Here is a 15,143-nt window from a genome sequence, read left to right as displayed (position 1 = left end):
CAACCACCTTCTTATTTCTTCAAAAGCACCCAAAAACACTCTTTAAGCTCACAATACACGAAAACGAAATTAGGGTTTCAAGGGAGACATTTGGGGGAATGGAAGATGAGAATGGAAGTGCTTCATGAAAGTTAGAGTCCTTAAATAGGGCTCAAAACCCCTAAATCAGGGTTTAGGCTTTGGGCAAGTACGTGTTCTGTACTAAGATCTATGCCCTGTGTATATCATTAAAGCTCCGTCTCTAAGTTACCCATCTACGCAGTGCGTAGAAGGCTATCTATGCCCTGTGTAGATACACCTCCAACACTAAAACTTAAGAACAAAGGTAAGGAATTTACCTACAAGGAAAGGGTGTTACAATTCTCCCCCACTTAAATCAGACTTCATCCTTGAAGTCTAATGTTGCGAATAAATCTGGGTAGTGCACGCACATCTCTGCCTCGGGTTTCCACGTCCACTCGAAACCCTTTCGATTTTGCCACTAGACCTTGACCAAAGGTACCACCTTGTTGCGCAAGGCCTTCGACTTCCTGTCTAGAATCGTCATTGGTCTCTCTACATAATTTAGGAACTCATCGGCCTGAATGTCATCCAAAGGAACTACCACCGAATCTTCAACCACACACTTCCGAAGCTGAGAAACATGGATGGTGTTGTGAATCTGACTAACCTCCTCATGAAGATCAAATCAATAGGCCACCTTTCCTACTCTGGCCACTACTCGGAACGGTCCCATAAATCGGGGACCAGACTTGCCCCTCTTCCTAAAGCGTATAACACCCTTCCAGGGTGATACATTCAGAAAAACTATATTTCCCACCTGAAACTCTATCTCGGATCGCCGTCTGTCGACATAACTCTTATGTTGGCTCTAGGCCGTCTGCAATCTTTTCCTGATCTGTTGGATGGGCTCCATTGTCTGGAGGACTACCTCAATCTTCCCCATGACCTTGTGGCCGACCTTTCCCCAGCATACTGGTGTACGACACTTCCTCCCATAGAGAAGCTCAAAAAGCGGTGCATGTAACACTCGTGTTTCTAGCCTAGGCATTAATATTAAGGTGATAGGCTAGGTTAACCTTTGTAACTCATTTTGGAGAAATGAAAAAGGGATTATGTGAATTCTATGTGTTTTATGTGTTTATTGCTTAATTACTAGGAGTTAATTAATTAAGAATAAAAATGAGCGTCGAAAATAAATTTTAGATAAAGCCGATATCTATTAAGAAAGTTGTAGTGGTCGTGACAAGGATTACAGATATATAAAGAATGCCGAAATCCGAGTTATAACGAAGAAGTTATGACCTGTCGAAGTTTCACGACAAAACCGGCTCGGTGCTGAATGTCGTAAAAAGTGAGTTTTTGATAAACTAATTTTTAGCCTTAGTGATCTAAACGAAACTTGTAGTGTTCGTTAAACCGAGAGTAGGTATAAAAAGAACGCCAAAATCTGACTTCGTATGAGGAAGTTATGATTTTTCGAAATTTCAACTTAGTAGTAGACAGCTAAAAACTCGAATTTTAGATCGAGTGATTTTTACCGACACGACCTAAATGAGAATCGAAGGTCTCATAAATAGTAGCACAACGGTAAAAAGTCTGACGAAAACGGACGTCGGATGAAGAAGTTATGAATTTTTAATGGATTTCCTGTCCCGGTCTGTTAAAAATAATAATTTAAAAATTAAATTCAAAATTAGCCGAGGAAGTTTAAATGAAAGTTGTAGAGCGTAATGTTACCTACGCGTGCATATAAAGAACGTCAAAAACGCAGCTCGTATGCGAAAGTTATGAATTTTAGAAGTTTTTGCACAAAAACCGAGAAAATTCGCATAGGTGGCTTAAGCCACGTCACCCTCGCTTAGAACGTGCCACGTGTCCGAAATTGGTGAGTCATGCAAGCCACGTGTCCGAGCTGCTGAGTCATCCGAGCTCCTGGCCTGATCCGAAGTGGTCCACTGAGAAGGCGACACGTACCCTCCTTCACGTGACCGAGCCCTCGCATGAAGCCACGGACACCCCCTCCTCGGATTCGGACTTCGGTCCAATCAGGAACTGCCAGCAGCCCCCTCGCACGCGCAGCCCATGTGCGAGCCTTCCCCTGCGAGCTTCAGATCTTCGCCACCTGGAGGCTTCTCAGCCGTCGGATCAGGAGCTTCGGCCCCTATAAATAGAAGGCTGCGAGCCTTCTCGGATACATTTAGAAAATCACCATCTTTCACCCTTTTCTTCATATTTTCTTCATGTTAACATCCCCCAAAGCCCCGGTATCGATTATAAGCCCTGGAATACGCCACAAAGTGCCCGTGAAGCCCGGAAAATTTATCTTTTTGGTTTCGAAGCCCGACCTTTGTAGAGCCCGGTTTCTCAATAAAACTCCCGGTTTTATTAGAAACGAACGTTTTAGGAAACGAATTGCTGCCCGATTTTCATCAAAACATGTGAGTGTGTAGTTACTTTCAATTTACACATAGATATGAAGTATTTACCTTAAAATACGTGTTATGTGTAAATATGTTAATTGTTTATTTGTGGTGACTGTTGAATTGATGTTTTATACAAGTTTTAAACTGTATATGTATTTTATCTACACATATGTTGGGTAGAACATGGGTAGAAAAAATAGTCGGTGGGTGTTAAAATGATGAGAGGCTATTAGATGCCATTTTATGCATCATGTCTTTCGTTAGAATTCTCGTACTGGTCATGTTTTTATGTCAATTTCAGATAGTTCGAGTGGAGCAGTGCTTTGGGAGCAGTTGGATGCGCGTTTGGAGCTTAAAGTGGAGCTTGGGACTTATGAAGGATTATAAGGAATGGTTTCAAGATGCTTTGGTCAAGAAACATCCGATCGAGTTGATCACACGAAGATAGAATTTGCAATCTAAAGTTAAAGGATGTTGCTGGCAGCTTTGACCCCCTGTCAGTATTTTGACCATATCTCGAGAACCGTAACTCCGATTGAGGCGATTCAAAATGATCTGGAAAGTAGATGAAATTTCAGACGTCATAGGCGCAACCTGCGATCACAGGTTCTCTCCTTGCGATCGCAGGTGACCCTTTTTGTGATCGCAGGTTTGGTCGCAGGTTGCCTTCGAGGTTCTTTTGTGCCCAAAATTAATCCGGGAGTGAAAACTCAATACCTGTGATCGCAGGTTGTGTACGTGCGATCGCAGGTTGGCCAAAAAGTTCCAGAATAGCATCCTACTTCATTAAAAAGGCACCAGACGCATTTATTTCAAAACCTGCGATCGCAGGTTGTGTACATGCGATCGCAGGTGCGCCGTTTTTGCTGCTGGACGTATAAATAGACCCTGATAGCATTCCTGTAACCTAAGTTGGCGATTCCAGAGGTACCAGACGACGAAAATACGATTTTAGAGGCGTTTCTTCTCCGATTTCAACGATTTCTGAAGATCTGAAGACTGTGGATCATCTCCTACATTTAGTTTAGTAAGATTTAGTAGTTTAATGTTTCTTTTTATTGTTTTAGATCAGATTTTAGCCATGTATGGCTAAACCCTAGTTTTCAGTTCTGCAAAGACAATTACTTTTCATGTGATTGATAATTAGATCTGGTTTTTGATTTGTGTTTCTATCTAGATTCTTCAGTTTTGAGCTTAATGAATGTTTGATTTGAATTCTTGTTAGTCTGATCACCTAGCTAGGGTTTTATCATTCCAGTTAATCAGTTAATAGAATCCGTAATTGTTCTAATTAATTGGTAATAAGTAACAAGTAATAAACCGGTTCCGTGTTTGGGATTTGACTTTATTATAAACTGTAAAAATCATACCTTTACGCTTCCGAGTTTGTGAGAAGTATTGGGTATTGCTGGGAATTTTACAAAGAACTTAATGCAACTTTTCTCATCTTACTTAAGAGCTTGTTTTATTAGACAGTAAAAAGTTAGGGTTAATTGAAGAGCTTGTTTTGGTTAACTAAATAAGGTAAAAGAGAAATTACTAGAGCTTGTTAGTTTTTCTCAGTACCAGCTTAGATAGAACGCATTTCAAATAATCAGATCTGGGTTAGTTGCATGATTAGGAAAGTCGCAACAGAACTGAAATCGTTTTTAATATTGATTTTCGTTTAATTTTAATATCACTGCATTTTTAGTTTTTAGTTTTTTATTAAAAATCCCCCTTTTATATTCTGTTTCTTGACTAGATGTGTCTGATGCAAAAAGACATTGACTTTTAGGCTGTGTCCCTGAGGATTCGACCCTGCTTCCCTGTGCTATATTTTTAGTGCAACCAGTAGTGATAAATTTATTTGTTTAATACGTGCGCGACAACGTGTTAACAAATTGGCGCCGTTGCCGGGGACACAGTGCTTTCTAATAGTTTTATGCCAAGAATTATTCGTTCAGGTGCACCTTTAGTTTTTGATCCAGAAATTGAGCGAACTGCAAGGAAAGTGAAGAAAGAAGCAAAAAAGAGAAAACAATCAGCTGGTCTCTTTGGTTCATCATCTTCCATACCCCCAGAAACCTCCACACCACAAGGCACTCCCTTGTGGAACGAACCCGATCCGATTTTTCCTAAAGTACCCCCATCTTCTCCTCAAAACAACCCTTATAAAACTTATTCCCCACCTTCCTCCGTTAAATCTGAAACCACAGACTCTTCAGAAACCGAATATGAAGAATCAGACATGAGTGGAGACGATGCTGAAAAGACCCTTAGAGAGTGGGCCACTCAAGAGGTCAACCAGTAGCCCCTTTGCATTACATTTCCAGAAGCCCAGAACTTCGAACTCAAATCTGGGCTGATTCATCTTCTTCCCACATTTCGCGGATTGGAAAACGAAGACCCACATAAATTCCTCAAGGAATTTCATGTGGTTTGTTCAGGAATGAAGCCTCATGCTGTCACAGAAGACCAGATAAAGTTAAGGGCATTCCCCTTTTCGCTTCAAGATTCTGCAAGGGAATGGTTATATGAACTCCCATCTGGTTCCATCACCACTTGGACAGAGCTCGCGAAGCTGTTCTTAGAGAAATACTTTCCAGAAACGCGAGTCTCCAGTCTCAGAAGAGAAATCCTTGGTATCAAACAAGGAAAAAGAGAAGCTTTACATACCTACTGGGAGAGATTCAAGAAGTTGTTGGTCCGTTGCCCCCAACATGGAATTAGTGATTACCAGCTCTATAACTGTTTCTGTGAAGGTCTGACACCCATGGAAAGACGCCTTATAAATGCTTCCAGTGGTGGTTCTTTGGGTGATATGACACCAACTGAAATTAGAGAGTTGATCGAAAAGCTGGAAATCGAGTCTAAACACTCTGGAAATGAAGACGAGTGGTATCCATATCAACCAAGGGGTGTTAAGGAAGTCAGCAGTGTTCATCTGGAAGCTCAGATATCTGAATTGACAAAAGCTATTCTGCTCTTGACTAAAGAAAAAGCAGCTGCAAAGAAACAATGTGGGATTTGCTTGAAGACTGATCACCCTACAGATATGTACCCAATATTTCAAGAGGATATAGTTGCAGTCAAAGTTGTCAGGGGCTACCAACAGAATTTTCAGAATAATTATCAGCAGAAACAACAATTTCAGCCTCCACCCGGATTTCAGCAGCAGCGAAATTTTCAGCAGCCGGGTTTTCAGCAAAATTTTCAGAATCAGCAGAATTCTCATTTTCAGCCCAACTTCCAGAATTCGAATTACCAAAATCAGAACACACAACAGCAACCCAATAGTTCCAGCATGGCCTTAGAAGATATAGTGAATAGTCTTGCCACGAGCACCCAAGCATTCCAAACAGAAACCAGAGCTAGTATCAAGAATCTGGAGCAGCAGGTGTCTCAACTTGCCACTTCTGTGGGTCCTCTGGAATCTCAAGGAAAGTTACCGGGCCACACCGAAAACAATCCGAAGCATAATGTTAGTGCTATTTCCTTGAGAAGTGGGAAAACATACAAAGGCCTAAGTGCATCTGAACCAAAAAACGAATCTGAAGACGAATTTGAAGAAGTTCTGGTAGAAGAAGGAGATATCGAAGAAACAGAAAAAGGAGCTGAAACAGAAGAGTATGAAGAAGTGTTAGTTGAAGAATTCGCTGAAAAAGATAAAGGAAAAGAAACTCCAACACTACCCAAGCCAATTCTGAAGGAGTACAAGCCATTACCTCCCTTCCCATCGCGACTGAGGAGCACGAAGTGCGAAAGAGATGATGAGGACATTATGGAAATTCTTCGCAAGGTTGAGGTAAATATCCCACTTTTAGATATTATCCAACATATCCCTCGCTATGCTAAATTTCTGAAAAATTTATGTATTTCAAAGAAAAAAATGAAATTTAATGAGACTGTAAAAGCTGGTGAAAATATCTCTTCTATTTTGCAAAAAGGTTTGCCTCCAAAGTGCAAGGATCCGGGGATTTTCTCTGTTCCTTGTAAATTGGGGAACCTTCATTTTCCAAAAGCCATGCTTGATCTAGGAGCTTCAGTCAATGTTCTTCCCTATTCTGTTTTTGAAAAATAAAAAATGGGAACTTTACAAAAGACCAGGACATTTATACAGTTGGCTGACCACTCGACAGTACACCCAAAAGGTGTACTGGAGGATGTTCTTGTCCAAGTGGATAATCTAATTTTTCCCGCTGATTTTTACATTTTGGACATGGGGAACTTGGACACTTCAGATTCAAACTCTATTATTTTGGGAAGGCCTTTTATGAAAACTGCAAAAACAAAAATTGATGTTTTTAATGGAATGATTTCAATGGAGTTTGATGAGGAAGTGGTTAAATTTCAAATTAATAATGATGATTTTCCTTCTGAAAGTATTTCTGTCAATTATATGGGTACCAACAGTCCCTTATTAAAGGTCTGCTGTGAGTTTTCTAATGTCTTTGTGCAAGAAAAATTCGCAGATAGGAATTTATCATACACATCAGGGGAGCTGGCTATAGATAAGCTTGGGGAAAACAAAGGAGGGATCTTGGTTGTTGAAAAGGAATTTGTAGAAGCTGATAAACCTGAAAAGAAGTTATCTGAAGGGGCTGAGACGGGGTTAAAAAGAAACAAACTTTTGGAAGAAAAAGAGGGAAATGTGATTTCTGATATAAATTTGAAAAGAAAGGAATCTGAAAACAATAATTTTGGGAAGAAAAAGAAGAAGATCAGAAAACGGAAGAAGTTTGAAAATAATTTGAAAGATATATCTAAAGACAATCTGGAGTTTTTCCATGCTGTTGAACAAGTTCCAGATCCACCAATCTTTCCATATTTAAAGGGATCTAGAGTCACAAGAAAAAGAGTTGAGCTTCAGAGAAGTCCCAACTACACCAGTTAGATAATCTGGTTGGGCAAAGTCGAGCCAACGACTTTAAAAAAGGGCGGCTTTCCGGGAGGCAACCCGATGAGTAGTTTTTAGTTTTTATGCTTTCAATAAAGAGATGGTCGCAGTTCCGAGCAAGCTTAGGGAAATCAGAGGATCTTCAAAGTCACTAAAATTCAGATTTTTCGCTACATTGTCGTCAAAATCAGATTTCTGCCAACTTATCAGGTACATTCTTTCCTAGCTGCACCATTTTTGCTTTTATTTTCTTTATTGAGCTGTTCATTCCTCTCTGAGCATTGAGGACAATGCATCATTTTAAGCTTGGGGAGGGGGTTAGTGTAAAAATTTTGCATTTTTTGTTAAAATTTTAAATTTTCAGTTTTTCATTTGAAATTTTCAAATTTAGTTTTTCTTTTTGCATTTTATTTTCTGCATTGCATTTGCACATAAAAATTCGAAATTCCAAAAAATATTATATTTTCCTTTTTATTTTTCTGCATTAAAAAACACAAAGAAAACCCAAAAATATTTTATTTCTAGTTATTTTTATTTTTATTTTCTACATATAAAAATTTTAAAAAAATCATTAAAAAATAAAAATTTTATATTTTACATGAGATGAGGATATTTTTTTACATTCGATAACCCTGTTAAGATGAAGTGTGATAGTTACCAAAAATAACGGTCTCATTACAATGAATTTTAAGAATTATCTTTTCAAGTGCTTTAAATGTTTTCAATATGAACCAACATAAGAGTCAGATAATTTTAACAATGAAAGTGTGAGATGGAAAAATGAACAGTGTTTTGAAAATAATTTCCTTAAATGCCTTAAAAAGAACCTAGATTGGATAACCCTCATTCCTTGAAGTATTGAACCCTATAGTTTCTGCGCCTTTTGAGGTTGGGAGGGAACTCTTGTTATACCCACAATTTGTTATCATTTTTGAAGTATTGAAGATATGGTGGGCCTCAAAGTAAAATTCGCGCCCAGTCAATATATATATATATATATATATATATATATATATATATATGTTAGAAATGATATATCAAGCAACTTGAAGAAATCTACAATTCAAAGTCAAATCCAAGTCAAGTTCAAGTCGAAATCAAGAAGCAAGCAAGTTACATCTGAAGATTTGATCGAGACAAAGAAGATGTGTGGTATAATGAGATTGATCCCTCGACAGTGGAATCATAGGGGTAAGCTTGGATTTTCTGTCCATAATGGAGCTTACCGCGTTTACTGGACGAGTTCTGAAAAAAAGGAGGGGTTAGTCAAGCTAAGTTTTTATAAACGAATTTCCGTGAAATTATTTTTAAAAATACACTGTTTTCACAAATTTAATTCGGCGTAAATTTATCTGCTCAAGCTTGGTTTAACTTATTAAATATAAATCTGAATTGTTAATATAAAGTATTGAGAATGTTGTCTAGGAGGTAGTGATTTCATTGGAGCTTCCTCGTTGTGAAATCTGATCATGTGACAAAAAAAGAGTAAAGTACTTTAGTTTAAGTTTTTGTTTTATTTTATTTTAAATTCATTTTAGGTCATCTACATCTTTCCATTTGTTTATAATGTTATATCTTTTTCTTACTTGAGGGCAAGTAAGGTTTAAGCTTGGGGAGATTTGTTAGATGCCATTTTATGCATCTTATAGGGTAGTTTTTATCATCATTTTAGCATCATATTTTGTACATTTGCATGTCATTTAGATAAATAATGTTCAGCTCATGTCTTTCGTTAGAATTCTCATACTGCTCATGTTTTTATGTCAATTTCAGATAGTTCGAGTGGAGCAGTGCTTTGGGAGCAGTTGGATGCGCGTTTGGAGCTTAAAGTGGAGCTTGGGACTTATGAAGGATTATAAGGAATGCTTTCAAGATGCTTTGGTCAAGAAACATCCGATCGAACTGATCACACAAAGATAGAATTTGCAATCTAAAGTTAAAGGATGTTGCTGGCAGCTTTGACCCCCTGTCAGTATTTTGACCATATCTCGAGAACCGTAACTCCGATTGAGGCGATTCAAAATGATCTGGAAAGTAGACGAAATTTCAGACGTCATAGGCACAACCTGCGATCGCAGGTTCTCTCCTTGCGATCGCAGGTGACCCTTTTTGCGATCGCAGGTTTGGTCTCAGGTTGCCTTCGAGGTTCTTTTGTGCCCAAAATTAATCCGGGAGTGAAAAATCAATACCTGCGATCGCAGGTTGTGTACATGCGATCGCAGGTTGGCCAAAAAGTTCCAGAATAGCATCCTACTTCATTAAAAAGGCACCAAACGCATTTATTTCAAAACCTGCGATCGCAGGTTGTGTACATGCGATCGCAGGTGCGCCATTTTTGCTGTTGGACGTATAAATAGACCCAGATAGCATTCCTGTAACCTAAGTTGGCGATTCCAGAGGTACCAGACGACGAAAATACGATTTTGGAGGCGTTTCTTCTCCGATTTCAATGATTTCTGAAGATCTGAAGACTGTGGATCATCTCCTACATTTAGTTTAGTAAGATTTAGTAGTTTAATGTTTCTTTTTATTGTTTTAGATCAGATTTTAGCCATGTCTGGCTAAACCCTAGTTTTCAGTTCTGCAAAGACAATTACTTTTCATGTGATTGATAATTAGATCTGGTTTTTGATTTGTGTTTCTATCTAGATTCTTCAGTTTTGAGCTTAAGGAATGTTTGATTTGAATTCTTGTTAGTCTGATCACCTAGCTAGGGTTTTATCATTCCAGTTAATCAGTTAATAGAATCCGTAATTGTTCTAATTAATTGGTAATAAGTAACAAGTAATAAACCGGTTCCGTGTTTGGGATTTGACTTTATTATAAACTGTAAAAATCATACCTTTACGCTTCCGAGCTTGTGAGAAGTATTGGGTATTGCTGGGAATTTTACAAAGAACTTAATGCAACTTTTCTCATCTTAATTAAGAGCTTGTTTGATTAGACAGTAAAAAGTTAGGGCTAATTGAAGTGCTTGTTTTGGTTAACTAAATAAGGTAAAAGAGAAATTACTAGAGCTTGTTAGTTTTTCTCAGTACCAGCTTAGATAGAACACATCTCAAATAATCAGATCTGGGTTAGTTGCATGATTAGGAAAGTCGCAACAGAACTGAAATCGTTTTTAATATTGATATTCGTTTAATTTTAATATCAGTGCATTTTTAGTTTTTAGTTTTTAATTAAAAATCCCCCTTTTATATTCTGTTTCTTGACTAGATGTGTCTGATGCAAAAAGACATTGACTTTTAGGCTGTGTCCCTGAGGATTCGACCCTGCTTCACTGTGCTATATTTTTAGTGCAACCAACAGTGATAAATTTATTTGTTTAATACGTGCGCGACAGCGTGTTAACAGAGGCCTCGGTGTCGGTGTTGTTGTTGGTGTTGTTGTAGTCGTCTAGCGGAGTATAGATGACGATCACGAACCTTTCTAGACAGTCCAGTGGTACACTAGCAAGTTCACAACTTGTAGGTGTTGATGAACTAAATGTTCATTGGTGTACTCCAATCCCCCTCATGGTTGCCTTTATGACATGTATGGCTGAGGAGTCCCCTTAGCAGTAGTGTCCAACCCGATGATATTCCTTAGGCTAAGTCCCTTGTGTTAGGTGTTTAGGGACGTAAAGTGAGGACAACGGGAATGGGTAATCAGGGTTATTGTTAATTGGTGAACTTAATAAGTTATTATTATTGTGGGTTGAAAACCCTATATGCTCACCAGGCTCCCAAGCCCGACTCACTCAGCTTTTTATGATTACAGGTAGTGGACCCCGAGCATAGTCGGAGGATGAGGAGAGATTTTTTGATTATAGGCCAGTAGTTGTAAATAACTGTTGAAAGGCTTATAATGTCTTGTTTATGCTTTTGATCTGTATCGGAACATGACATCCTGAGGTTTTGATATATATGGAAAATATATACCTTCTTAAAGAAGGGTTTTGATAAACTTTTATCATGTTTTATTTTGGGGACCTATTCCGCAACATCTTTTGAAAAGATTTCTCTGATTTTATTTTAAAAAGCATAAATTAAATCGGTCTTTTATGGCCGAGAAATTAGGGAATGTCACAGTTGGTATCAGAGCATTAGTTTAAGCGAACTAAGAAATATCCTACGATTTCTAGACTTAAACTTAGAATGCTAAGTGATTATTGTGAGGTGAGTGTCTACCATATTTTAGACATGAGCACTAGTTTATTTTAGGAAAGGTGCCTAAAATGCCTTTATGTGCTAAATGCTATATGTTGCCATATATGCCATTATTTGTTCGGATCTATGGTCTGTTGTCGACCGGATCTGGAAACCTTATATGTGTAGGATTCTAAGCGTATGATTACGAGATTAGAACTAACATGTAAACGTTTCGGAGTGATAAGGGAATTGACATGTCTAACAAGGATAAAGACCTAAATTCGCCTTATTCGGTATATAGATTATAATAGCAAAAACGAGCGGGAAATGCAAACAGAAACCAGCAACCTCAACCTCAAGTGGTGGAACAGGTGCCTATAGTAGGAGCTGCACCAGAACCCATCACCATGGCTGGAGTACGAGCGGTGATTCAGGCCATGATGGCTGAACAGAGGGAGGAGTTGAGGCAAATGTTGCTGAACAACAGGGATGAACCTTCAGTTCCTGTTGAACGACGTGAACTAAATGACGATCGATCTGAATAAGGGAACAACAGCAGATCGGTTGGTCATAGTGAACCGCTTGTGGTTGGGAGGAATAACCACGAGGGCAGAGTGGAGAGAAATGGGTGCAAGTATAAGGACTTTATGACTTGCAAGCCATCAACCTTCACTGGAAAAGAAGATCCTATCGGAGTAATGGACTAGATCTCGGAAATGGAGTTGACTTTCATGACTTGTGATTGCCAAGGCAAGTTACAAACCACTTTTGCAGTACGTCAGTTCAGGGGTAGTGCTGCTCGTTGGTGGAACACTTTGGGGAAAACCCTAAGCCCTAATGAGCCACTACAAGTGACTTGGGCAGGTTTCTTGGTGCACTTTAAGCACAAGTACTGCTCGGCCTAAAACGTACTTGAGTTAGAAAACCAATTTCTAACGTTGCAGAAGGGGAGTATGACCGTTGACGAGTATACAAATAAATTCACAGACAAAATGGAGTTTGCTTTGTGTATTGTCCCAGATGAGCTGGCGAAAATTGACAGGTACGCAAAGGGACTTCCATGGGAGTATGCAGTGCCAGTATATCAGGCACTTACTTTGGAGGCAGCTATGTGGGCTGCAACGTCTGTTGAAGATATGATAAAGGGGAGAGCCGCCAGCAAGGTTGAAGTTGGCGAAAAGAGAAAGTTTGAAGGAACGTCGGATTCCACTAAAAAGAACAAATTCTCGAAGTCTGGTTCGAGAAAATTCGGAGGAGGAGCCGAAGCCAAGTGGTGTGACAGGTGCAAGAAGAAACATGCTGGGAAGTGCAGCGTGGAACTCACTTGTTACAAGTGTGGAAAGTCAGGGCATTATGCCAATAATTGCACCGTCACTAATAGCGTCTGTCATGGGTGCCATGAAGAAGGGCATATTTTGAGGGATTGCCCGAAGAAGAAGGACGCAGCGAAACCCAATCTGCCACCAAAGCCGAAGGCGAGAGCCTTTCAGATGACACTCGAAGCTACAAAAGAAGAAGCCGATGTCGCTTCAAGTACCTTTCTCGTAAACGAATTGCCTGCCCAAAATTTGTTTGATTCTGGAGCTAATTATTCCTATATCGCATGAATTTGGTAGAAAACTAGCTTTGCCTGTTGATAGACTAGTTAATGCTTTATAGTCGAAATTGCTAGTGGCAAGTTTGTACCTGTTAGCCATCGTATGAAAAACATCGTCATTGACTTGGATGGGAATAAGTTCCATGAGGAATTATTGCCTATCGAGTTAAATGGTTTCGACATAGTTTTAGGAATGGATTGGTTTAACGCCAATGATGCCAAAATAATGTGTAGGAAGAAGATAGTTAAAGTAAACCCGCCAGGGAAAGAGTCGTTTATGGTGTATGGAGACAAACGCAGAGTAAATTCTGGAATCATTTCCCTAATGAAAGCCAGAAAGTGTTTGGACAAGGGGTGTACATCATATCTAGCGTTCGTGATCGATGCTCAGAAGGAAAAGAAGGAGGTGCAGGATATTCCGGTGGTGTGTGATTATCTGGAAGTCTTTCCCGAAGATCTTCCCGCATTGCCCCCTGATCGACAAGTAGAATTCCGTATCGACTTGTTACCAGGAACGACGCCGATAGCCAAAGCACCATATCGATTAGCACCAACAGAGATGAAAGAACTTATGACACAACTTCAGGAGTTATTGGACAAAGGTTTCATTCGACCTAGTACATCACCTTGGGGAGCCCCTGTGTTGTTTGTAAAGAAGAAAGACGGGAGCATGAGAATGTACATCGATTACAGAGAGCTGAATAAAGCGACGATAAAGAACAAGTACCCGTTGCCGAGGATCGATGACCTGTTCGATCAGTTGCAAGGATCGAGCTATTTTTCGAAGATCGATCTTAGGTCGGGGTACCATCAACTAAAGGTGAGGGAGCAGGATATCGAGAAGACCGCGTTCAGAACAAGATATGGACACTATGAATTTTTGGTTATGTCGTTCGGATTAACCAATGCCCCAGCAGCTTTCATGGATTTGATGAACAGGGTTTGTAAACCATACCTTGATAAATCCGTGATAGTATTCATAGACGATATCTTGATCTATTCGAAAAGCAAGCAGGAACATGATAAGCATCTGCTTGAAGTGCTAGAAGTTTTGAAAAAGGAGAAGCTGTATGCAAAGTTCTCCAAATGTGAATTTTGGATTCAAGAAGTCCAATTTTTGGGTCATGTGATTAACCAAGAAGGGATAATGGTTGACCCAGCAAAGATTGAAGCTGTGATGAAGTGGGAACAACCAAAAAGTCATACGGAGATTAGAAGCTTTTTAGGATTAGCTGGATATTATCGCTGATTTATCCAAGGCTTTTCTTCGATTGCTACTCCATTAACAGCTTTGACCCACAAAGGAGGTACTTATGCTTGGAATGAGAAGCATAAGGAAGCCTTTGAGAAGTTAAAGAAGAGATTGTGTGAAGCACCGATTCTTTCATTACCTGAAGGAGTTGATGACTTCGCAGTCTATAGTGATGCCTCTGGAGTTGGGTTAGGTTGTGTTCTGACCCAAAGGGATAAAGTGATAGCGTATGCATCGAGGCAGTTGAAAGAGCATGAAAAGAACTACCCCACTCATGATCTAGAGTTGGCAGCGGTAGTATTCACCTTAAAGATATGGAGGCACTATCTTTATGGTACTAAATGTAAACTTTTCACTGATCATAAGAGTCTTCAATATCTCTTTAATCAGAAAGAATTGAACATGAGGCAACAGCGCTAGCTGGAATTACTCAAGGACTACGACTGTAAGATACTTTACCACCCTGGTAAAGCAAATGTTGTTGATGATGCTGTCAGTCGGATGGTAAATCTTGAAAAGAAAAGGTCAAGAGCGTTGAGAATTGAAGTTGTCTCTATAATTGTGGAAAGTATAAAGAAAGCTCAAGAGGAAGCTTTGGAGAAAAATGACCGGAAGGAGGAACGTTTGGGAAAAACGTTGGTGTTTGATACAAACGATCAAGGATTGAAGGTATTCAAAGATAGGATTTGGGTACCTAAGACGGGAGGAGTAAGAGGTCTTTTGATAGAAGAAGCTCACAAAACCATGTACTCGATTCATCCCGGCAGTACGAAAATGTGTAGGGATCTAAAACCCTATTACTGGTGGTCGACGATGAAGCTCGATGTTGCCAAGTATGTGGCCGCGTGTGTAACTTGTG

At 39.4% G+C, this 15,143-nt stretch overlaps 1 protein-coding gene and 1 non-coding gene across 2 annotated transcripts; one reads left to right on the top strand and one right to left on the bottom strand.

Annotated features, from left to right (window-relative positions):
• The first annotated feature begins 4,857 nt into the window (after positions 1-4,857).
• LOC145131823 (uncharacterized) lies at positions 4,858-6,489 on the top strand. Its single transcript, XM_079066469.1, has 2 exons — positions 4,858-5,782; positions 5,849-6,489. The coding sequence occupies exons 1-2, from the start codon at positions 4,858-4,860 to the stop codon at positions 6,487-6,489; spliced, it is 1,566 nt and encodes a 521-aa protein (XP_078922595.1).
• LOC145135055 (small nucleolar RNA R71) lies at positions 5,029-5,135 on the bottom strand. Its single transcript, XR_013719536.1, has one exon. It is a non-coding gene; the product is annotated as a small nucleolar RNA R71 (small nucleolar RNA).
• Positions 6,490-15,143: the final 8,654 nt, after the last annotated feature.

The sequence above is a fragment of the Lactuca virosa genome, chromosome 8, assembly GCF_052849685.1.
Source record: "Lactuca virosa cultivar CGN04683 chromosome 8, Lactuca_virosa_CGN04683_v6, whole genome shotgun sequence".
In the NCBI taxonomy this organism is placed as follows: domain Eukaryota; kingdom Viridiplantae; phylum Streptophyta; class Magnoliopsida; order Asterales; family Asteraceae; genus Lactuca; species Lactuca virosa.
The sequence above is the reverse complement of the archived record's forward strand: the minus strand, read 5'-3'. Positions and strand labels throughout refer to the sequence as shown.